Raw genomic sequence first — 25,989 nt, 5'->3', positions numbered from 1 at the left:
CCAGCTTGCTGCGATCTAAAGAGACGATGCAGTGAATTTACCTGCTGCTGAAGGTAATAGTGATAAAGTGTTGTTTGTGTGGTGATTTGTCTGCAGTGTTAGCAAAAACATCTCCTGAACCAGTACAGAGATTTCACAGAATATTAAAAAGTAATGAATGATTTGCATCGACTGTACAACTGATTAACTTTTGGAGTCAACCCCATTCACAATGGCTGAAACAGCTTATCATTCATTCAGTCAATTATACAGGTTAGTCTCATTGAGCCACGAGGACTCGTTTACAAGAGAGAAAATAACACAGGTGAGGTACAGACAGCAACGGACAACCATATAAAAAGCATATAAAATGAAACGTAAATAGAAGAAATTATATAAACAAAGAAACAAAAAAAACAGCTTAGTCAACACAAAAAGGGCTGTAACAGCTAAAATTTGGTGTGGTAGTCGCTGGGCATCATCCCCAACACATACATCAAGTGCTACACATTGTGCAATACATCCTGATGCGTGCTCAATAATCCAGGTAGAAACATTTAAAAAAAGTTAAGTCTGGTCCTCTGGACATTCAAAAATCAAAACAAAAGAAATCAAAACAAAAAAGTACAAATGTTTTGTCTTTCATCCAAAAGACTTCTTCAGTCTGAGGAGCTGACTGAAAAAGTATTTCCGATGAAAGACAAAACATTTGTATTTTTTTGTTTGTTTGTTTTGTTTTTGAATGTCCAGAGGACCAGACTTAACTTTTTTAGATTGTGCAATACAGTTACAGTCCAGTTGGGGGCAGATATGGTGTAGAGGCAGGGCAGACGACTCTGGACCGAAGTTACTGGGTTCGATCCCTGGTCATTGCACATCTGGTGGTGTCTCTGAGCAGGACACTTTATTCCCAGTTGCTCCCCAGGCACTTTCAATAGCTGCCCACTGCTCCACCTGGTGGTGGATGATTCAAATGCATAGAGCCAATTTCACCTTTGTATGGGAACATACAATGATGACAATACATAGTACATTATTACAACTTTGGCAATAATCGTTGGCGTCAACCCTGTCTCTCTGTTAGCAAAATGTCTCATGAACCACTGGATGTATTTTAGTGATCTTTCAGAACGTAAACGTTGGATATACAGCAGTCCTTGATTATCGTGGGAGTTACGTTCCAGACCCTACCGAGTTAGGTGAAAAACCGCAAAGTAGGAACGCTATATTTATTTTAGTATATATATATATTAATGCTTTATAAACTTTCCCACACTCTTGTAATGTTCTAAACTCTTAAACCTACATCATTTTAACAACATACATACTTCACAGCTTCTACTGCAAAATTTTATTTGGGTAATCACCAGCCTTGGTCTGGTTCTGGTCCGGTTCTGACTGGCTCTCTGCAGCCGTTGAGCACCAAGACGATTTTAGAGAGAGCCAGACCCTCATATAACCAGCAGAAAACCACACAATGGTCCCAATAGAGTCCAAATAATCCAGAGGGATCCAATGAAAAAAGTCTGGGTGAGCTCCAGAAAGACACCAGACCTGTAAACACTTTGATAACAATTACTGATTTAAATGTGCTAAATAAATACATTTGACTTGACTAAGCATCGTCTCCCCACTTGAGAGGCCTCATGGGCCTGCAAGCAGCACTCAGAGTGACCGATGAAGCTGGAAATAATTCTGGTCCAATTCCCAGACAGTTCCGTACGGCTCTCTGCATCCACTGAGCGCCTAAGTCACTATGAATAAGGACCAAACTTTTTAGTCAGGTTCGGATCGGATCCAAACTTTCCCTCCATTTCAGCAGACAGGAAGTGCTGTTGGCTTCTGGGTAATGTAGTCCTTTTGACTGGTGATACAGTATAGGCTTATTGAGAGAAAACTACAGTGCCTGTCCGAAGATTGTTTTTTTTTTGTTAACTTTTTATTGTAACTTTTTACTGTATTCCGTACTGTCCCAACCATGTGAGTAATATTAAAGTTTACAATTGTGTATTGTATACAATCTTTTTTTGTTGTTGTTGTGTATGTACAATCTGACTTTGAAAAACTGCAAATTAGTGAGTCAGCAAAAGTCGAACCGCGAAGTGGCGAGGGACTACTGTACATCTCCAACCCATTATTTTTTTAAGTCATCCCAATTCAAGATGGGGTAGAGGTAGGGCAGCCGACTCGGGACCCGAAAGTCCCAGACTCGATCTCCAACCATCACATGTCACGGTGCCTCTGAGCAGGACACCTAATCCTTAATTGCTCCCTGGGTTCTTACATAAATGCCCACTGCTCCACCTGGGTGTATCCCAGGTGTGATGTGTTAAATGTAGAGAACCAATTTCACCATTGTATGAGAACATACAATGATGACAACACATAACACTTTAGTTACTATTTATTATTTAAGATGGCCGTCACAGCTAATCAGCTGAAGCTGAAATGGCAATAACTCAAGTCAGACATATATTGAACTAAGATTCATCCTCAGCTCATACTTGAAGCACTTTATTTACAGTTTGACCACAATGGCTGTAACGACATCATGTGTCATCATAACTTAGCTTTAAAACTCTGGCATGAAATATGTGCAATATGTCATCGAAGAATGCTCGGCCTTTAATTTTGGCATGTTTTTCCTAAGTATTTGCGTTACGGATGAAAGACGGGAGGAAAAAACTCACTCCATACAATCAGGTCAACACAGTTTCAACACAGTTATTTAGTCGCATGTGGTTTTGCTGTATCTGCCAAAAGTGTTGAGGTGCATGCTTTATGTGCTTTCATCACTCTCCACTGCTTCTGGAGGGAGGGGAGCAAAAAAAAAAACATGCATGCTAAACAATTTAAAGTTCAATACAGCGACTCAATAATTCAGTGGACAAGCTTGCTGATCTGAGGAGAAAAAAGAATTTGCCCTGTTTTATGAAGCAAGGGAAGGTCAGAGGGAGGTTTAACCTTTTGATTAGTGGGATTATTGAGAATTAACCCCTGTCGAAGGCGCCATTCGATGAAGGAAGCGTTCTACACCTAAAGTGTGACAAGCATGCGCACGAACACTTACGTTAGAGTTACAGCCGTGTGGTGGAAGAATGGTAGCAAGAGTAAAGCTGTGATTAACCATTGCAAGGCCGCTGGTCCTCTGGGGAGACGGCGAATCACATAAATCTGTCTGTAATCTCAACCACCGATAGACTTAGGCAGTAAGCTCCAACTGGAATGGCCAACATCTGACAAAATCATAACTGGGAGAGCGTGTGAGGCGTATCACCATGCAATTTGTGTGTGTGTCCTGATTGCAACACATGGACACAGCCCGTGTCCACGAGTTGCAGCTATGGATTTGTGATACACACTGCTATAGTGCGCTGGTGTTTCTTTGTGCATATGTGTGGCTGGACTCCACACACAAGTGAGCTGAAAAATAACTGCATTACTAAGACAGGGGGCAGATGGGCGTGCAGCCTTTGGTGTGCCGGAGCTGTCCAACACCCCACAGTCTGCCAATCCCATGGAGCAGTGTGCAGTAAAGTCGTGCAGGAGTGTTTATGTAGCAGCCATGCAGGAAGTGTATGCATAAGCTGCACTCTTTCACCTTGTCACATTCACTTATTCAAAACTTGCATCTTTGAACGAATTCCTTTGGCTAACGCCTTTTTGTTCTTGCTGCCTCTTGGCCTCTGCTGAGACACAGACATGAATCTCAACAGGTGAGAGGTTGTCCGCTGGGAGCTGGACACTGTGGTGCTGGCATCTTCACGGCAACACAACCGACCGGGGCCTTACTTTTCCTCACAATTCATTTCGGCCACCGTTGCGTTGTTGTATTAGCATGTCTTGTGTAGCTCTTTGTGTCTTCCTGTGAAAATGAAGGAACCTGGCCGGCACAACATTTTGAAGGGGGAACAACAACAACAAACATACAAAAAAAAAACCAAGCATCTAATGCGAGTGAAGCGAAAGAGAGGTGGTCCAAAGAAGAGGAGAAAGCGATGGAGTATTACCATGGGCCATGATGCCCTCCTGGGTCTGTTTGGCACCAGTTTGAGCCCAGTTGCCAGTGGGTACTAATCATAGAGGATTGGCAGCACCGTGTGGCAGCTGGCAGCTAGCACACAAACATCAACACAGCCGCACACCGCTCGTATATTACACCGCAATCACACACACACGCGCACGCATGCTCTGAATTACATTGGGGACAGCTGGCATTGCTAATCAACTTCTGCTGAGGAGAGGAAAGCAAGCAGCTCACAGACCTAATTAAGTCAACACGTACCCAATACTGCTGCTACTGCTGCTTTGCAAACATACCACTCTCATAACCCCATCTATGCACACACACACACACACACACACACACACATCCTGAGCTGGTGAATACTGATACTCCAGCTGCCACCACATGGACAACTATTCAGCTGCAACTCTGGACAGAGGAAACATGAAGGGAACTTTTGGTGCAGAGGAGATTCACCGAGAAGCTATTACAGTAATGTGTCTCCTGCCGTCTCTGAGGACCCCTCCTCCATTAGACTTCCAAAAGCTCCAATTAGACTCATCAAAGGCAATTAAGCCATCCACTGATAAGAATAAAAGAATGTTGTTGTTGTTTTTTTTATCCCCTTATCCCTCTTCTGTTCCACTCTCTGCCCTCTGCCTTACCCACCTCTGGGGCTCAGCGCTGTCCCTAATCCCCCTCTTCTATTATCAGGTCATTGCAAAGTCCCCCCCTCCAACTCCACCCTGCACAAATGCACCTTCACGTTGGGGTGTGTATCATCTTTTACAGAGTTGCTGCAACATTCATCAGGGAAGCTCTTTTTTTCTTTTCTCCTTGCAATATGAAGTGATAATGCTTCCACCAGCAGGACTGGAGTGTATGTCCATGTGTGTGTGTGCGTGTGTGTGTGTGACACGGCTACACTAGCCGTACTTTCTTGTGAGGGGGAGTTGATGAATCGTCCATGTCGTTCAAAAGGCAATCCCCCTCCCTTCTCAGTATGCAACCTTGTCTGCGTGCTGCTCCCACCTCAGCCTCTGCTGATATTAAAAGGCTCTGCTGGCTCACATTAACGCGCATCACGCACACGCACGCACAAACTATTAGGAGTAGTTTTTCAGCAATGAGTGCAGATTAGTTGTGCTGGAAACATCCGTCAGTTGCAGCGAGGAGGAGTGGGGACAGCGAAAAGGGGAAGAAGAAAAAAAAAAAGACAAAAGTCAAGAAGAGAATTTAAACCAGCTGCTGCTGACATTTCTCTTTCCGTCTCCGTGCAGCTGCCGGTGCACTCCGAATCGTTTGCAGGAGCGGAGGAAGGTCTGTCGGTTGTTTGTCACTTGAAACGCTGGGCTGAAGCAGACGATGGCAGAGTGAGATGCTCTTTAAAGTAAAAACAAAATAGATTAATTTCATTTTAAAAGTTGCCACAATGAAGTGAAATCTTCTGAAATTAGAGGCCTGCTCTGTCCTTGAAACATGTTGTGCACCACTTTTCCTGCCAGAGTTTTAACTGAGGTCATCTTATAATGAGAAATGACAGCTGTAACTAGAGGAATTGCATTTCCTGTGAAAATGCAGTGTAAATGCTTACTGCAGAAGAACTTGCTGAAAAACACCTGAAATTAGCAAAAAAACCAAACATGTTGAAACGTAGCTGAAAATGTAGAGCAAGCGTAAATCAGCAGGAGAAAGCAGAAAGAACACAAAAGTTGAAATGAGCGCAAAAAATGTGGGATTAGCTAAAAACGCTAATAATAACGTAAAACAGCTAGATACTAGCTGAAATGACTGAAACTAGCAGAAATAAGCTTAAAGGAGCATAACAAGTTGAAAGTTGCAGAAATAAGTTAATTAGGCTGAAAGCAGCAGAAAATACCATGAAAAACTTGAATTTATCTGAAAACAATTGCAATTAGCTCAAATACGCTAAAAAGCTAGCGTAACAGGTAGAATAAGCTTAAATTAGCAGAAGAAAGCAGACAGAACACATCTTCGCCCAGTTAGGATTAAAGAAGCAGAAATGAGCACAAAGAAGTGGAAATGACCTGAAAAAGGCTGAAATTAGCATAAAATGGCTGAGAAGTAGCTAAAAATAGCAGATAGAAGCCAAAATTACTGGAAGGAAGTGAATAGAGCGCATTTTTGCTGAATTAGGCTGAAAAAAAAAAATTAGTGCAGCAAAAGTGGAATTAGCCCAAAAAGCTAAAATTAGCATAAAATAGCTAAATAGCAGAAAAAGCAGAAACTTGACGAAATAAGCTGAAAGGAGCATAAATAACTGAAATTAGAAGAAAGAAGTTCGAAGAAGCACCAAATTGTTCTGATTTGCAGAAAGAATCTGAAAGGAGCACAAAACAACTGAAGGAACAGCTGAAATTATCTAAAAATGTTTAAATTTGCATAAGGAAGCTGAAAGAAGCTGAAGCAGAACAAAATGTGAAAGGAGCAGTAAAATGTTGTAAACAGATCTAAACATTTTAAGGATGTAAAATGAGCTCAATTCATTGTCTATGAGAAAAAAATGTCAGAAAAGGCTAAATATTTCAAAAAGCTAAAGTTGTACCAATATCAAAAGTCATAGCAGGATTGTCAAATATGCTGAAAAACATACAGAAGAAAAATGGATCGCAATAGAATGAATGCTTCATAAACATTCACATTATTAAGGTTTTTATTAAACCTTTAAAATAACTTAATGTGCACATCAAACTTTAGCTCAATATTAGTAAAACTGACAGAGTTACAGCCTTTGTTTGTGTTTTCAAGAACTGGTTAGCTTTGGCAGCTTTGCTGAGGTTGACTTCAAAAGTTAAACAGTTGTAGATGCACATTTATTACTTACTTCCTGAAAGTTTCATTCAAACCTGTCAAGTGGTTTATGAAATATTTTGCTAACAGACAAACAGGGTTGAAGAGTTAACGCCAACGTTTTGAGGTTTTGTTCAGCATGTAGCATCCAGGGTATGTATCTGTCAGCCACATCCAGTTTTAGTTTAATATCTGTAAAAATGTCGGAGCTGTAAGCATTTTTTTGTTTTTAAGGTCAGTTATAGAAGTGATGGTCAACTGGAATGAGGGAAATTTAAAAAGTTTTAAAAGTCAGTTGTCAATGTACTTCTGACGCTTCATTCATATCTTTCCAATGGTTCATAAAATGTTTTGCTAACAGACAAACGGAGTTGAGTCCAATAATTACTGGCAACGTTTTAAACAAAAATCCTTTGTGATCTTTTAATACCTGGACTGTGTGTTGGAATCACTCTCAGCTACTACCACGCCAAACTTTAGCTCAAAATCTTCCAAACTGGCTGAATGACATCCATATTTGTTAAGGATGATTAGGCCGTCTTAATGAGGCTGACTTCAGAAGGTTGTAGATGTGCATCTAATGATTACTTTCAGACAGTTTTAAGAAAATCCATCTAATGGCTCGTGAAATATTTCGCTAACAATCAGACAACCTCACACAAAAACAGGCAACAATCAGACAACCTCACACAAAAACAGGCAACAACATCACCCTGTTATTTTTATTCATGTATTTTTTTGCAGCTGGCAAAATAAAAAAGGCACTGATTTATATAGAACTCCTACAGGATCCTTTTATACGCATGTAAAGTTAACAAAAACCTGCAGATACACACACGCTCATGGTGCACCTACACTCGTGCACATTAAAGATGCACAAATGCAGCACGGAGTCATCTGGCAATAAAAGAGGGGGGGGGGGGGGTTCGGCCACGAGCTGGTCAATTACTTGCCCTGCTCCTATTTGTGAATGCTGCCTTTTATTGAGCTTGGGTGGATGCCTGCTGCTGATTAAAGCGGCTGGTGTGCAGCTGGAGACGAGAGCAGCCGAGGAGGCTGCATGCACTCACATTTACAGCCCAACTGCAAGGAAACTCACACCTCCATTTGAGATTGAGATTAATTTTCTGCACCATGTGGCTTGTCTTCCCTCCTTAGCAAGCGCTCCCGTCTTATTACAGGCGCATCTGCTTCCGTGATGATGATGATGATGATGTAAATGAATTTGGATGGAGATTATTTCATACCTTACTGAAATGAGCAGCCTTCGCCGCGGGGAACAATTTATTTATTTTTTTCTGTTTTCCTAAATCTTTATTCAAATGCGCAGTTTCTATCAAAATTTTTCTTTTTTTTTAAATTTGCATTCTCCCCCCTGAGTGAGGCTCCGTGCTGTCAGGTATTGTTAACTGTCGACATGCACTTTTTTTTTTTTTTGCAACAGATAATTAGAGCTTACGTTCTGGTAGCGTCCTCACCTCCATTGATTTGTAGAATCTCCATCTTCCCCACCTTCTCGCTCTCTCTCTCTCAGCCTCTCCCTTCCATGAGGAGCAAAAAAAAAAAGCTCTACTCATCTGTTTTCTCTGTATGAATTTCCAGCCATGCATTAGTCTCCCTGACATGTTCAAGCGATGCTTTATTTAGCTTGTCGGATTCTGCAAATAAACGCAATCTCAGGGTTTATGGAAAAATGGATAAAAATTAGATTGTAAGGTATTGATCTGGATTGTGAGTAGTTGGTGGGAGAAGTGGAGGTGGTGGTGGTGTGTGTGTGTGTGTGGGGGGGGGGGGGGGGGCAGCCCTCTCTCTCCTGTGTTGGAGGGAGGGGATGGGGGCAGAAATGAAGCCGTAATTCAGGGCTATTGAACCCCCTGCCACTGGCGGCATCGATCGCCAGGCTGCGCTTATGAGATCACACCTGAGCACGGGAGACGCAGGGAGGGAGGGGGGGGGGGGCGGGGGGGCGGGGGTGGGGGCCGGGGGTGGGTGTATGTTGTGAGTAGAGTGAGAAAGAGGCAGAAAGTGAAGGTTGTGATATGATCAGCTCCTTACCCTGCTGTCTGAGGGCCTGTTAAGGTGTTAACATCAAGCCTCAGAGCCAATTACCTAACCCTTGCAACTACACACACTTCCCTCCCGACACACACACACACACACACACACACACACCACCGTGACACACAAGGAGACAACGGGACGCTGCTGTAGTTTCCTCTCCTCCTCCTGTTTTCTGTTTCCAGGACAACTCCACCACTTCTCCATTACGTCCCCACCCAACAACCTCCTGCTCTTTGCACTCCATCCACAACCCCTTCTTTAAAAAAAACACAACAAAAAGCTCACACCCCCCCCCAACCAGCACCCCAACTTCCTCTCCTCCTTCTGCTATCCCCTTCCCCTCACCCCTTCAGATGCACTCTCCCTGCGGCTCTGTGGGTTATTATAGTGAAATATGAAGCGATGTGGATTCTGGGCTTCATGAAATTTCCATGAGCATTGATCTGATCTGATGTGGGTGATTGCTGGGTGAATCCCTCCAGTCCAGGGCTGTTGCTCATCTATTCATTTATTTATGGCAGTTATGTTTTACTGGCTTTGATTTGCACTTCTGGAGAGCGACAGCTAAAGATTATAAATATACCTGAATAGGAGGGTGCACTTTGAATCCTGCAAAGTTGTAGCCCCACTTTTCTTTTCTTTTTTTTCTTTTTATTTATTTATTTATTTTTGCTTCAGCACTAATTCCTGGCATGAACTGGAAGATATTGAGCATGAATATAAGAACATAAGAACCAAAGATAATCCCCAAAGAGATACGGTAAAGTAGTTAGTGAAGTGCCCCCCCCCCCACCACCACCACCACCACCACCACCATCACAGCACACACACTTCTTATAGTTTATGGTCCTTGAAAACGAGCAGAGACAATATCACTTCCTCTCTCAATTACCAAAATTGTCTCTTCATTTGTAATAGGGGCATCCTGTACGTCCTAGGGTTTTTTATGCTATTGTTCACTCGAGGCTCATTTGGCACATTGAGCAGAGCTGATAAAAAATTCATCATAAAAACAAAAGCCTTTGAGACGAAACAGAGGATGTGCGCCGGAACAATCCCCTCCTCACAGTCTGCGGGCCCTAATCCAGGGCAAATCCTCCTTTAGGCTTTAGAGAGATCAGACAATGGGGAAGTAATGTCAAATATTTGTCCTCAGCAATAATTCACGCTGCATTTGTTGCTCGTGATGATCTCATTGTTTTGTTGTTTTCTTCTCATATTTATCAGCTAACCTCTCTAATATGTATTGGTCTTGGGATCCTGCCTTCAGCACCCGAACGTCTACGCTTGCGATGTCTTTGCTTTCAGCTCTTCACCTTTCCTCTCCTTCACTCTTCTGGAATACAGAGAGCAGTCCGCTGGGAGAGCTGTCCAAATACGTTCCTGTTGCCAAAACAGAGCATCACCTATTCTTGCTGCTTGTCCTCGTTGGTTCGTGCGTGTGTGTGTGTGTGTGAGGTTTGGTCCGAGAGGAGTTGTGGTGAAGTCACTAGAGGTCCAGCAGGACAGCTTGTACTCATAGCCTCTGGGGGCCTTTTTCTGGGGGCCGCCTAGTCAGCCTGGCTGCTCAGATGTGAGTCGAGCAGGGCATCAACCCTCAGGAAACATCCAAGCTGCGACCCGCAGGATAAACAGACGGACAACACACACACATAAAAGTGATTTTCTTTGTCTCTGAACACATTGAAATGTAAACACAAACACGTTAAAGTGTGTTAGGACTTTTTAAAGTGGGTTTCTGTTGAAAGTTTTTTTTATTACAGCTAGTATTTTACCTGTTCTAAATAGCTCTTTGAAGAGCCTCACTGGGATTGGATTGATGAGCTATTTCATTCAAGCTTTATTTATACAGGTTAATCCCATTGAGCCTCCGGGACTCATTTACAAGAAAGTCCTGATTTTTATTTATTTATTTATTGGCAAAGGTCATTTCTTCCTTTAATGGCTAATAAGAGCGCAGCCAAGACCCAAGTAAATGGATGTCATTTTAAAACATCCCCAAACAACCATTTTTTTCCAAGTTTCAAAGCAGTTTTTTGAAAACGCACTTAAGAAAACCTTTACATCACCATCAGTTTTTATTGCTATAGAATTGTAGGATTATTTTATGGTCCGATAGCAGTATTAGCAGCACATACAGGGCAGCACTTTAGTAGGAATGTCATAATATTTCTGCTAGAATAAACATTGTTTGCAAAAATCATCATGACATTTACAAGATTAAAGTTGTTCCAAGATGTCCTGAGTAAGATTATCAGTTAGCTCATGAATCCAGTCAGAAATGAACCAAACTGAGTTTGTTCATAAATCTATCTACAGCAGGTAATATAGTGGTTGTCAGGGGTCTGCAACCTGCGGCTCTGGGGCCACATGTGGCTCTTTAGTCCCTCATCAGCAGCTCTTTGAAGCTTTGACCAAAACTAGGGATGCACAATATTGGATTTTTGGCCGATAACCGATATGTTAAAATTTATTTGTCTGATAACCGATACCGATACCAATAAATTTTTTTCCTAGACCTACTTAAAGACACTGCATAGCTTTCTCTTCTGTGGAATTAAAGTACTACATTATTCTGCATGGTCTTTGTCAATTTGGCCTGCTACCAAATGCAAATGGCAAAACGGGGCTGAAAATGATGTAACACTTCAACTTGGATTATGTTTAATGTCAAATTTATTCATGACATTTACTCTCTCTAACACAATGACAACACTTGAACAGTGAAAATTTGTAAATTTTCACAAATCTAAACTCAACAGCACACGTGATGTCATAATGTTGTGCTGGCGCTGCAGGCATCCTTGTCACTGGGTTGTCATACAAAAACAGCACCATATATATATATATATATATATATATAAAACAGCGCCTTTTATATCGGTGAGTTATTTTGATGGAATGGCCGATGGTTGATATTTAACTTTCGCTAATATCGGCCGATACTGATACCATGCCGATAATATTGTACCTAAACTTAATGACATTTAATTATTGATTTTTACCCACAACAGAAAAGGCTAGTTTTGACAGTTTTATTGTAATTTTTTGTACATTTTTGCACAATATCTATTGTAGTAAGATAAGAATTTTATTGATCCCGCAGGAAATTGTTGAAGGAGTAAGTTTCTTTCAGCTGCTCCCTTCTTCAGGGGTCACCACTCGCATGAAAGTTTTGGCAATTTGTTTTACACTGGATGTCCTTCCTGACACAACCTGGGTTTGAACCCACAACCTTAGGATTGAAAGACTGCGGCACTGGCCACCGAGCTACTGCAGCCCCACCCAGTACTTTTTTATTATTCTCACAAAGGCCGGTAGAGTTATAATTTTTATCAAATTGGATATAAACAATAATTATTTTCATTATTTACATGATATGGTCTTTTTGTCTTAAAATGTAAAAATATCAATAAATGTTAAAATTCATTATAAAATTTAAATTTTATAGTGTCACCCCAACTGGCCTGAAAACACCCCGTCCACCAAACTCAGTGGCCCATGGGCCATCAGTTGATAATCACAGTTGCAGGTTTTGTGGCTCCAGACACCTTTTATTTAGTGAGTGGAGTCAGAAATGACTCTTTTGATCAAAAAAGTTGCAGACCTCTGCTAATTGTTCATAGACCTTTCCACAGAAGTCCATTTCAAAAGATCTGAAGTATTGCTTTAAAGCCACATACAGGCACATCCTGCAGCAGCGGGACCCTTAAAGCTGTAGTCCTGAACAGAAGTCAGGGTTTGGCTTCCCAGGCGGCCAATGGATGAAGGAGGGGGGTAAAACCTGGAGCAGACAGAGAGAGTAAAAAGCACGACAGTACATTAGGAATGAATTATGAGTAGAGCACTTATCCAACAATCCTCCTCTGAAGTGTTTGTACTGTAAGCCTCAGATCTTCACTGTATTTATTCGAATGTTTAAATATTCATGGTAAATCTTCTCATATTCAATTACTGAAGAACAACCACAGCATGCAGAGAGAGTGCTTTCTCCCTGCTGCCTGGATAATCTGACTCTTTGTGTGTTTCTATGCATGTCTGTGTTTGCATGTGGGTCCACACACGCGTGTGAGTGAGTTTGTGTGTGTTCAGCTCGTCCCCTAGAGCGATCAAGCTTTTGTTATGGTGGAACCAAGCTCTGTAATTGTTTATATTAGTCGCTGATCAACGCAAGACCACAGGACACACACACACATTCACACACACAAATGTGTTCACTCCGCCTGATTCCTGACAGTCTTTTTATTAACAGAAGGAGCCAGAACGAGATTCATTACATCACAGGAAAACAAAGGCAACACAACTGTCTTAACAGAGCACACCCACATTCTCAGGCGCGTTTGTGATTCCGTCAAGTTTCCTGTATATTTCTTGCTGCATTTTTATAATTGAACAGTTGTTTTTGACAATTATTAAAGATACTAATGCTGTTTTTTTTTTCTGTCTGTGTTCTCTTTAGCACTGAATGAGCCAACAATAGACTACGGTTTCCAGAGATTACAAAAAGTCATCCCCAGACACCCGGGAGACCAAGAAAGATTACCAAAGGTACATACCTCTCCTCTCATGTACAGTAGCTTTGCTTTTGTGAGTTGCCAAAAAGTTATTACTTAGTGATATTTTTTTTACAATAGAACTGGAAAATACAATAATATTGAAAAAATTCTTGAGTTTCATGCATGCATGTAAAAGACAAAGGGCGATGTGAAAGACAAAGGGCGATGTGACCTCGTGCACAGAGGAATGAGTGAATTGTGGAGACAGTGGACCAAAAACATTTGGACCCATGTCAGCGCTCATTTTCCGTTACAGTAAACAGCTTACCTGAACAACAAATGCAAACCCCAATCCTTCTTCCAACGAGCATAAGGTCATTTTAACTGGCAAAGTGGGAGAGGAAAGAGGAAAAGAGGGAGGAAAGGAGGTTGAGGAGAGAGAGGAAGAGAGCGGCAGAAGCAGGTTAGGTGATCCATCATAGCTGTCCGGTCTTACCTCCTGCTGGGTCAGTGGATCGAAGTCAACCCCGGGTGGACTTTATTACTTTCAGCACACATCCACCAAGCAACACACATTCAGAGAAGCACATGCAAACACACACACAGACACACTTCTCCATGCCTGCGGGTGCACACTCAGTGGAGAGAAGTCACCATGAGGTAGAGATGAAGAGGCAGTTGTAGAGAAAAGATAGAAAGATCACTTGTCCTCCATGAGTGTCCGGTGGATGTGAGACTTGTCCCGGTGAGCTCTGGTCTTTAGCCTATCAACCCCCTCCTGTATATCTCTTAATGTCTTTGTATCCATCCATCTCATTCCTCTCCTCTCTGGCTTGGTGGTGTCTCTTTCTCCTCTAAATGAACAGCGGTAGCTGGCAGGCCTGGTTGTTCATTTCGGCTCTATTGATTTGTGCCTTTATTGAAGCAATAACACTTTGTTGACCACACTTCGTCCAACTCTTGGCCTCAATCATTTGGAAAAGGGGGTGCACGCACTGGCAACTTCTGGAACTGCAAATGTCCACAGCCGCTTTGGCAAAACCATGGTGTGGTTGTTTTTTGCTAGTTTGGCACCATTTGCAGAGGGGATCCTTAACAAACCTATACACCCACACTTCAGATGGCATAGTCAGAAAATCTGCCAATAAATAATGTGTATGTGTTATCATTATTGTATATTCCCATACAATGGTGAAATTGGCTCTCTGCATTTAACCCATCCACCGCCAGGCCGAGGGCAGCCTTTGGAGTTGCCCGGGGAGCAACTGGGGATGTGGTGTCCTACTCAGAGACACCACGAGATGTGTAATGACCGGGGATCGAACCCAGGACCTTCGAGTCCCAAGTCGGCTGCCCTGCCCCTACACCATCTTGGCCCAGTTAGGTAACAATCTAGTGTCAAGCTGAAAACAGCAGCCCACGCAGTGTTGTAGCTGACAGACAGGCAGTAAGAGTGACTCGGTGGACTGCAAGGTGTTTAGAGAATGCTGTGTCTTGAGGATGGAGGGTGGGGGGGTGGGGGGGGGGGGGGGGTCTGGGTGCTCCTAATGAGCAAGCAGCCATCCAGACAAAGTTAGGCTCTGCTCTGGATCAGGTTCCCCTTCCTGTTGATGTCTCTGCGGAACTGACTTTTACGGGAAGAGACCTTGCGCCCAGGAAATGATCTCCCCTTACAGCAGCAGAGCTGGGGGAGGCAGCGTGGCGCTAACCACATTTATCTGTTTATCAGAATGACTCTGGAGCTCAGCCTAATCACGTTTAGCCACTGGACAGATCCCTTTTCTAACAAGAGGCTGATGGGTACAGACAGGGCGCAGGGCCATGAAGGAGTGATTAATAGAAAGAGACGAAGAAGAGGGAGACAAAAGGAAGTAGACACAGGTGGAGGGAGAGAGAGAACTGAAGAGAGGTAAACATTAAGTGGCTGAGCTTCTGGAACATCGTCACACTCCAGCTGCTGATCTGTTTGTGTCCTAATGTCTCACACTCTTCCTCATTTCCCCCTCTCTTCCTCCTCCTCCTCTTCATCTCCCCATCCCTTCATCTGTCCGTCCTTCTACCCATCTAGCAATCCCTGGGAGGCATGTGGTGTCGAGGAAAAGCAGAGACAAGGAAGCGAGGAGTGGCGCATACATACTAAAGAACCACTTACCTTCCTAGGGCCTCTACATCTCTCAATCACCTCAAGCAGGCCTCCTCTCTGGTCTCCCCCCTCCCCCTCCCACTGTCTCCCTCTCTGCCTCCCCCAAGATAGTGCTAGTAATGTGAGGTTAACACAGAGGCAGCGCTCCCATTATTGAGTGAATTTAGCACCTCGGACAGCGCTCTACAATCTTTATTGCTTTGCTGACCCTCTCGTCATGTCTCGGCTGTGCTCGACAGCTTCCACGTGTGCGTGGCAGCGTGTGTGGTTGTGTGTGTGTGCGTGTGTGCATTTGATATGAGGTCTGATTGAAAGGCAGTGTGTCACGGAACAGAGAGCACACATGCTCCGGGGCTTGTTCGCAGCGAGGGATACACTCAGGAGAGTATAACGCTCAGCATGTATGTGTGTGTGCAAGAGAAAGGAGTGAAAGAAAGAAGGTTGGAAGGAAGGAGGAAAGGAGGGGGTGGGGGGGGGGCTGCAATTTTCTGGTTGTCGCACCTCCAGCATATATCCTGGCCCCGGCACATTAACTTTTAAAAAGGGTTTTGTAGGGCTGTAGGTGTCTACATCACATGCGCACACATCTATAACGACTGCCTGGAGTCACACGCTCATTCACTCAGTGAGGAGAAAGAATAGAGATGGGGAGAGAATGAGCGCGGAGAAGCGGTAACACTGCGTTAGGATAAATGTTTGATGTGGGAAATTTGGCTCGGCGGTTTTCACCTGAGCAATGATGTTCTACATTTATCACACAAAGTGGATGTGGGGGCCATTCGCTCAGATCATTACCGGGGGTTAATACAGGCCAGGAGATGGGTGTGTTCCCCACAACGAGCCGAGTTGTAGAGCCGTCACCCTGATGATATGTTGTGTTAAATGAAAGTGATGCGTGATCATGTGCGACGGAGTCATGATCCATCAGTGACAAAAGGGAGGGTAAAGATGCAAAAGATAGTTGACTGATAGAGAGATATAGGCTCATGTTTTATTCACAGACAACAGTTTCTTCCCCCTGCTCTCCGAAACTGCCCAGCTGGTAACAAAGTGCTGGGATAGGCCCATTTCTCTTCTTCTCCCTCCCTCTGTTGGCCTCTTTCCTCCCTTGCTCCCTCTGTTCTGCATTCACAGCATAATGTAAGAAGTGAAATGTAATAAAAGTGACTGAACTCTTTGAGCCGTTCTGCTCGTGATCAATCCCCTTCCTCTCTCTCTGTGCTTGGCTGTAGGAGGTGATATTAAAGAGAGCAGCGGACTTGGTGGAGGCCCTGTACGGGATGCCTCACAATAATCAGGTGAACACGCACTCACGTGCACAAATGCACACATACATCAACACGAACATGTTCAATTCAATACAGTTTATTTATATAGCATCAAATCACAACAGAAGTTGTCTCAGGGCACTGTACAAAATTATTACATATAAAAGCCAATTACCAGTAGTAAAAGTTCTCTATCTAAGGAAGGAAGCAGATTGGGCTGAATCTTCACTTCGTCACAGTCTCCCTTTCTGAGCAAGCTCAAAGGCAACAGTGGGAAGGAAAAACTCCCTTTTAACAGGAAGAAACTTCCAGAAGAACCAGGCTCAGGACCATCTGCTTCGACCAGCTGGGTTTGAGAAGGAGAAACAAAAAACACAGAATGGCAGGTCTAGATGTAGGTGCAAGTGTACTGTCTATAGGAGGAAAGACAAAAAACATGTTAAGGATCGAAATAACTACAAATACAAAACAGTTAGAGTAGAATAAGTAAAGACAGAAGTAAAGTTAAGAAATGTGGTCAGTTTGTCCTCCAGCATTCTAAGCCTATAACAGCATAACTAAGGGATAGCTCAGGAAACACAAACCAACCCAAACTATAGGACAATGTGTCAGCCTCACGGACAGAAGCTGGAAGTTGGTTCCACAAGAGAGGAGCCTGATAACTGAAAGCTCTGCCTCCCATTCTGCTTTTGGAAACTCTAGGAACCGCAAGTAAGCCTGCAGTCTGAGAGCAAAGTGCTCTGTTAGGAAAATATTGAATAATAAGATCTCTAATATAAGATGGAGCTAGGTTGTTGAGAGCTTTTTTAGGTCAGAAGTAAGATTTTGAATTAAATTCTGGGTTTGATGGAGCCAATAGAGAGAAGCTAAAACTGGAGAGATATGATCTCTCCCACTAACTCTCATTAAAACTCTGGCAGCAGTATTTTGGATTAACTGACGCCCTATTAAAGAAGTTTTGGAACACCCAGATAATAAACAATTTACATCCCTATCTCCCCTTAGATAAAATGATATTGTGGCTCAGGCCACTGGAAGCATCAAAGGTGTCTACACTGACCCTGCTGCGCTCACCCAAGATCTGGAACTCACAACATGGGAATATGGCAGAGCTGTCATCAGCTCATGGGAGAAAAGGGAGAAGTACAATGAAAACTAGCTATAGGAGTGAGTATTAGGAGTGGAGAGGCAGATGCAGACAAGTAGGGAAGGTTGAGTGGAGGAGACCGTTGTGCACAATAAATTTTATATATAAAGCCACCCCTCGTTTTTTTCTGTTCTTATACTTAGTTTTTACAGAAAAAAAAATACTAATACAATAAACAATGTTACTTATCAAATGATACAATTTTGTGACATGCCGTATATGCAAGACGTCTAACAATAAATCATTTTGCTGGTCTTATCCCTAATTTGGGACAAGGAAACCTAACATTTCTGACTAGTACCAAAAGGCTGCGTTTTAAAACAAATGAAAACCAACAACTGGATACAGCAAATATTCAAACAAGCGTATAGAAACAAAACAGAAATAAGACAAGGAGACAAACGAGAAAAAAATGTTAGTGTTGACAAATTTGTCTTCGAAGCATTCTTAGAAATAACACTTTAAAATAATTCTACTTTTTTAAATGTTGATGGAAAATATTCCATACCCTTCTAAAAATAATAATAAATAAAGGAAGATAGTCTAAATAAATAGTCCCAGTAGCTGCTCCTCTTGTAGATTTGTGCTATTGGCTTTAAAAGTAATTTTGTTAACTTTTGAAATAAAAGACATATAGAAACTACTTATATCCCATAAATGAAGCATATAGTTCAGCACTCAAAGATATATTTTTTAAAGATCTCAATGGTCTGTTAGTGCTTAAGTGTGTTCTGGATGACTCTCAACTACTACCACAACAAATTTTAGCTCAGAACCTAAAAATAGCTGAGTAATAACCATTTTTTATGTTTACTAAGGCTATTTACGGTCACTACAGAACTCACCCGATCTCATCTGATCTCGGAAGCTAAGCAGGGTCAGGCCTGGTTAGTACTTGAATGGGAGACCGTCTGGGAATAGCAGGTGCCGTGAGCTTAAAAGGGGCTGAGATGGACCAGAGCACCTTTTTTTTTTGTTTAATTGTGGCAGTCGTCTCAAATGGAGTTTAATCCAGAGGTTAATGATTTCTTTCTGAGGGTTTCATTCCCATCCTTCCAGTGGTTCACAAAATATTTTGTTAACAACAGTCAGACAAAGTAACACACACACATACATGCAACTACATGATTGAACATCTTCCATAGTAGCAGGTGATAACTATCAAAGCTTAGATTTTTTTGGTTTGCAATGGTGCCATGTAAGGGGAGTGGTGGCACAAAGGTTAAATAAGGTGGGTCTGTGATTGGAAGGTCGCCAATTCAACTCGGCGACAGCATCAAAATGTAAAGGTGAAACACCCACACATGTCTCCACTCTCATTTTCCTCACTATGGGCCCTTGAGCAAGGCCCTTAAGCCCCACCATCTCCACCGAACGCCCTGGATGGCAGCTCTCTGCTCCACACAGAGGGCTGTGGTAGCTCGGTGGTCTGTGGTTACATCAGTAAGAACATCCGGTGTAAAAACAATTGCCAAGTCTTCGTGCGAGTTGACTGTGGTGACCCCTGAAGAAGGGAGCAGCCGAAAGAAGAAGAGAAATGGTGCCATGTATTGATGCTTATAGAAAATATTCAAAGTTTGTTTTCATAAATGTATCACAAACAGTTACGCAATAGGAAATATGCAACTGAATCTTTACAGGCATATATAACTAACTTTGAATATGAGTCTAAAGCACAGTTCAACAAATTTGGTGCAATTCAGAGACCTAAAAATCTACTTTAAGCTTTGTGAAACCCCAACTTTTGGCTTGTTCTGTTGCTCTACCTTGTGTTGTTCTTAGCAGCTCCATAAATAAATAGAATCATTTGCATATAATACAACTGAACATTTTTACAGCTTTTAGGTCATTCATTAATGTACAGGCAAATAAGTTCAGAAAATAACATCTTGTGGTACAACTATTTTACAGTTTACAAGAACCAATCCCACTTCATCCAAAAAAAACCCACTCGTCTGAGATTTACATTCACAGTAACCTGAGTGGATCTCTGGCATTCTTTTAAAGCTATAAAACCTGCAATCCAGCTCAGTTCTGTTGATAACCATAGTTTGTTCTTACTGTTTGCCAGGAGATGATCCTGAAACGAGCAGCAGATATCGCCGAGGCCCTCTACACCACAGTGCCACGAGGGCACAACCAGCTAGCCAGTCTGGGCAGCAGCTCTGTCCATGCTGGCATGATGGCCGTAAACTCTTTCACCGGGTCGGAGGTGGCGCAAACAGCCAATCAGGGTGAGCAAGAGCAACACAAAACTGTTAAAGTTTACAATCACAGGAAAAGTGACAGTGATTTAATTGTCTCTTTGGGGTGGGTGGTAAAAATGAGTGGATACTTTATTTTTCATTTGGGAAATCCAGAGACGGTGATTTAGAAGCAGGGAGCAAATAGGAAAGTCTAAAAAAATAAAAAGGCAAGACTGGAGGAGGAGGAGGAGGAGGAGGAGGAGAGGGGAAGATGGTGGCAGTGAGAATTGGGGAATACTTGAAAGGAAGAAAGAGTGGCTGTGAAAGAGTGAAGAATGGAGAAAAAGAGAATCATGGATGGAGTACGATGGAGAAAAATGAGTGGGTCCTCAGGGTGTGTATATCAGACTGGGGTCGGCCCCTGTCTGACAGAGAGAGATGTGGGTGCAGTCAGTGGTGATTCATCACATGTATCAGGGGAACAAGAGCAGAGTGGATGGACCAGCTTCTGAATGTGTCTCAATAATTCCAACGAGCTTCCTCTGCCCTTCATCTTCATCTGGAAACATCTGCAAATATGAAGAAAACAAGAGAGGTCAGCTGCTTATCTCATAAGCTTTAGCTCAGTTAGAGAAAAATGAGAATGGATGCTAATTATAGATGAGCGGTGTAGCAAAAAAAAAAAAAAAGACACCAGAAATAAAAGACTGTTGTGCTGTACAGCACAAATCATGATGTTCAGTTCCTGCTGTTTTTCCACCAGCGTCAGCACGTTGAGCCTGAGATGTGTTTTTATCGTCATTTTCACCATACCTAGATTTCATTTCTTCTTAAGCGGGAGATCATTCTTGTCAGAAATACTGGCTTTGTCTTCTAAACTGTTCAGTCGAACGGCAGAGGCAGTTTAGCATTAATTGCCTTGTCAACGTATCTGAGTTTGGAGAGGAGCCAGCGGGGTCAAAGGCTCCATGTTTCAGTTGTTGGATCTCTTAATTCATTCTTCCACTTCTCTGTTCATTGCTTTCTCACCTTGCCATGTGTTGTGTAAGAATTTTTTATTTGTATTTTGGCTCTTGATGCGGCATTCACCAGTCTTTTAGAAAACGGAGAACTTGGCAGCTCCGGATGAAATCTTTCATTGTTTTTTTTTCCTCCGCCTGCTTTGACCTCTTAACACAAGTTTTTCTTCTCCATTTTTCCTCCTCATCGGTAGGTTTCAGTAGGAGTACAAGCAGTGTGTCTCCTCACGGCTATGTCCCCAGCTCCACTCCCCAGCAGAGCAGCTACAGCTCTGTCTCCACTAGCATGAATGGCTACGCTAACTCTGGCATGGCAACCCTGGGCACCTCACCCAACTTCCTCAATGGATCTGCAGGCAACTCTCCTTATGCTAGTGAGTAAATAAACCACATAATGAGCGATAAAATCAAGCCACTTGGTGCAAAAATGTTTGAACTGGTTCATTTGAAACAAAGAGTAAGATATGTAGCGGGACGGAGATGGGGAAGTGTGATCAAGAACTGTCTCGCATGTTGTGCAGTTTAGCTGGCTCATCTGTTTCTGTAAGAGCAGAATCAAACGCAAATCCTCACTTTATTGGCCGAGGGAGCAGATCACCTTGCACCCCCTTTACAACGCACACACACACACAATCACACACATTCACCCTCTACATTAAAGACCCTTGATTAAATCAATAAACTAATTGCTAGAGAAGCAATTCCATTTCAGCTCTTTGATTCCTGAGTGTTAACAAGTATTTTAACAGGCTCATCGGCCCCACACAGACACTTTCAATCAATGGCCCCTCGGCCTGCCTTTGTAGGTCCAATTTTCATTAATTGATTAGTTAGGCCCCTTCATAAATGGATTATGACTTTATTGCAGGGATTTGTCAGGAAGAGCCATAAAAGCTAAGTGTTGGATAATAACAACAATAAAAGCAGCCGCAGATATCAGAGGGCAGGTGAAATACGACTCAGCTGATTGTAAAATCACTGAGGGGGAAAATGCTCTTAGTGTAATAGCAGACAAAAGACCAACCTGAAAGAGATGGATGGATGGGAGGGCGTCAGTGGAAGACAGGGTTTAGGCTGTGTGGATGTTATTGTGTCAGTTTAAAGTACATGATTTCTGTTGCCAAAGTAAATCCAGCTAGCGGCTGCTGTGTCTAAAGCACGTGTCAAACTCAAGGCCCGCCAAATGTGGCCCTCATTGACATTTTCTCTGCCCCCCAAGATGCTATGTTAAACGTAAAATACTTGTATCGCTTGAATTATTTTAGCAATCTTTGATTACGATGTGGAAAGCGCAACAGAGAACGTCAAATGAGACCAATCAAACTCTTGTTGAGGAACATGAGACCAAGACAAGATGGTGGGTATCTGACTTAATGGTTACAGTTACAGGTAGTCTCACTGAGTCATGAGGACCCACCCCCCAGGAGAGATGTGTATTGGGCAGCTATGTAAGCGCCGGGGTGTGACGAGGCTAACTCTTTTGGCAGCAGGAAGCTCGTTAGCCTGTCAAAACCCAAACATCCATAAATTAGCCGCAGCATTGTATAAACCGCAGAGTTAAAAGCTTGCAGAAAAAGTAGCGGCTTGTAGTCTGGAAATTACGGTAGTTCCTGAAATTGGCCCTTAGCTTGAACCAAGTTTTTAATTTTAGCCCCCTTTTGTAAGTGAGTTGGACACCCCTGCCTAGCCTTCAACGTTTTCTCAGAAACATTTCACTGAAGTTTTTGGAGCTTTGTTTCAAACTGTTGTGCTGCTATCTACCATTTGAAATTCTGAACAGGATTAAATCTAGAAATCTATAGGCGACGTACATCTCATGTTGACAAATTTACAGATAAGATATATTTGTGTGCTGCTGCCATTCTTGTCCAGGTCTCTCTTGGAAAATTGATTTTTGATCTTTGTGAGATCCACCTGTTTAGGTAAAGGTTAACAATTATTATAATGATAAATTAAGACCAGGTCTAACAATAGAGGTGTAGCCTAAATATGATATGTGTTCAAATTTGGTTAAGTATTGCCTTAAACCCAACAAAACATGGACCAGCCTTTGCATCTTTACTTACAGCTAGCAACAAGCGAGCAAGCCTTTGACGTTTCTCTCAAAATGAAACAATTTAGCTTGGACCATTGACAGTTCTGAGAAGACTAAAACAGATACCAAGCTTTTTACAACTACATAGACTCCTGCCAGAAATCACAGATGTGTCATGCACCTGCATCTTTATGATAAGTTGCTAATATCAACAGTTTTTAGCTAACAAATTAACTACAATTATGTTTTCCAGTTTTAGTGTAAAAAAAATCTTGTATGATTATTTCTGTGTTAAATATGGTACTTAGTTACTAAAACATGATAATTTACAGTGAGTTTGAGAAGCACATTAGGGCAGGAAGTTAAAAAAATGTAGCTAACAAGCTAATACTCTATGTGGATGTTAGTCAAATTTCATGCGTTGCTGCTGATAGTTATACAGGTGCAGAGGCACGTTTAGGAAATACTAACACGGATCAAACGGGTTGGATGTGCAGGGTAAAAAGTAACATTTGTTTTCATTTTCTGCATCGTTGTTTCGGAAAAGCTCTATTTTTCCTCTCAACCGAGAGACATCGGAAACAAGGTTTAAATTTATCCATTTTAGAAAGGATAATTTTCTTACCAAAACTTTGTTGATGTGAAGTGTAAAAGCAGCAGAAAATATCGTTTTCAAAAATATCCAGATTATTGTGGATGGGCTTTAACAAATACCAAGATCTCGTAGCTGGATATATTTCTGTCAGTCTTTTTGGTTTTGAATGCTAAAACCATTAACTCTTATTAATGATTGACATTTCGCACAACAATGCAAATAAAAGTGAGTCCAGCATATGGAGAAGTTTGGTAGATGTGTATCTTCTGACTGCCCTTAGAGCAGAGGATGAAAACAGTTTAATTAGACTTTGAAAAAGTTATAAAGATTGTTACAAGTTCAGGACAAACTCAGTTTACGTAACACTTTACAATAAACCAGAGGACCAGATTGAACTTTTTTAGATTTTTCTACCTGGATTATTGAGCATGCTAGGTCTGCTCGTCGAGGCAGATACTTTACAATAAGATACACAAAATTTGATTAACAACTAGGGAACGCCTCATGGAATGAATCAGGAGCTAATGGGAAGTTAACCAGTACTTACTGGGGAACACACGGCCAAGCCTTATTAGGGGACTACTGGTTTGTTACCACAGAAACAGAGGAGAAATTCTCCATGTGGGTTCTGAATAAGTCCTGCACCAGTGAGGTCACAGCTCGTAATTGTCAAAAACCTGTTTCCTAGTGATTACTGATTTTATTGGATTTTCACTTTTGTAAAACTATTGATGAAAGACATTATCAATTTCAGGAAGAAAAAGAAGAAGTGTACTTGTACTGGTGTCATCTTAACTATGTCTGACTATCACTTACTGATACCAAATCATTGCCTGGCTATTATTTTGTTCACTGATGTAGTGAAGCATCATACCAAGCACTTACTGAGGAACCAGTCATTACTTAATCACTACCTGACCATTAACTACTGTTTCTGTGTACACTAAAGTAAAGTGAAAAGTGGCTGTGTTCCCCAGTAAGTACTGGTTAACTACCCATTAGCTCCTGATTTGTTTCTCTTTGGTTTCCATGGCAACTACCCATTAGTTCCTGTTTAGTTCCTCTTCATTTCCCAGGTAACTAACCAGTAGTCCTCTAATAAGGCTAAGTACCGATAGTAAGTACTGATTAACTACCCATTAGCTCCTGATTTGTTCCTGATTCGTTCCTGAGGCGTTCCCTAGTAGTTAATCAAATTTTGTGTACCTTATTGTAAAGTGTTACCATAATCTTATGCAATATAATTTTGCAGATATCTTTTGTATAACACAAAATGCTACAAAGCTAGTCTAAGCCAGTTTATCTAAGTCCCAAATATTATCCCTCCTGCCATCATCCATTGACCAGTCCCTTTCTGTTCATCCCGTTTACCTGTCCTCTGCCCTCGGCCTTCTCTCTAACCCCTTTCCTGTCTTCATCGCTCCTCCCTGTCCTCTCTCCCCTAACATTTCCCCCTAACTTTCCTGCCCATTTCCCTTCTCCCAGTCGTTCCGTCCAGTCCGACAATGGCGTCATCAACAAGCCTGCCCTCCAACTGCAGCAGCTCCTCTGGCATCTTCTCTTTTTCTCCAGCCAACATGGTCTCTGCCGCCGTCAAACAGAAGAGCGCCTTTGCCCCCGTCGTTCGACCCCAGAACTCCCCTCCTCCCACGTGCACTGGCACTAATGGAAACAGCCTGCAAGGTAAACTGATGAACGTGCAGTTTAGCTGCTACTATTTAATGAGAGCAGAGTTGACCTTTAGGTTCAAATTGAAAGTTTTGTTACTATGAAGTGCATTTTTCCTAAATTATTCTTTTTAAGCTTTGATTTTGCATCCCTAATATATATTTCTAACTTTTACTCACAGTTTACTCTATTCCTTGCTTTTCTTTCTACTTTTTTACCCCTTTTTCTTCCTTTCTTTGCCTTTCTTAAAACCCTTCCCTCCCCACCATAGATCAGTCTTTTGTGGACTCTAGCAAGTACTCATCAGCCAGCTCTCTGCAGGGCCTGGCCTTCTCCTGAAGTACGTTATCCTTCAATTTATTTTGTTTTTCTTGGCTGTTTGCACATCTCATTATCAAAGAATGCTCAGTTTGACCACCTGGATTTTTTTTAGTCACTCTTGACTTGTCATGGAGACCGCATGCCACACCATATGTGTTCTATTTCCTGTTTTCACTTCCTGCTTCCTGCCCGTGCCCAAGCGGGGTGTCTCTGTAAGAAGGGAGGGAGGAGGGGAAGGTTGTTATGCCGCCACG

At 42.3% G+C, this 25,989-nt stretch overlaps 1 protein-coding gene and 1 pseudogene across 1 annotated transcript in view; both read left to right on the top strand.

The window, feature by feature from the left end:
• ebf1a (EBF transcription factor 1a) overlaps window positions 1-25,753 on the top strand; it is a 77,205-nt gene extending 51,452 nt beyond the window's left edge. The window contains exons 8-13 of the mRNA XM_037675085.1: window positions 13,317-13,405; window positions 16,729-16,794; window positions 19,983-20,145; window positions 21,311-21,490; window positions 25,232-25,429; window positions 25,686-25,753. Coding sequence (XP_037531013.1) covers window positions 13,317-13,405; window positions 16,729-16,794; window positions 19,983-20,145; window positions 21,311-21,490; window positions 25,232-25,429; window positions 25,686-25,753 — 764 coding nt within the window. The remainder of the gene's footprint in view (window positions 1-13,316; window positions 13,406-16,728; window positions 16,795-19,982; window positions 20,146-21,310; window positions 21,491-25,231; window positions 25,430-25,685) is intronic.
• LOC119409200 lies at window positions 18,733-18,847 on the top strand (annotated as a pseudogene).
• Window positions 25,754-25,989: the final 236 nt, after the last annotated feature.

This window comes from Nematolebias whitei, chromosome 4 (genome assembly GCF_014905685.2).
Source record: "Nematolebias whitei isolate Nwh7 chromosome 4, NemWhi1, whole genome shotgun sequence".
Taxonomy (NCBI): Eukaryota; Metazoa; Chordata; class Actinopteri; order Cyprinodontiformes; family Rivulidae; genus Nematolebias; species Nematolebias whitei.
The sequence above is the reverse complement of the archived record's forward strand: the minus strand, read 5'-3'. Positions and strand labels throughout refer to the sequence as shown.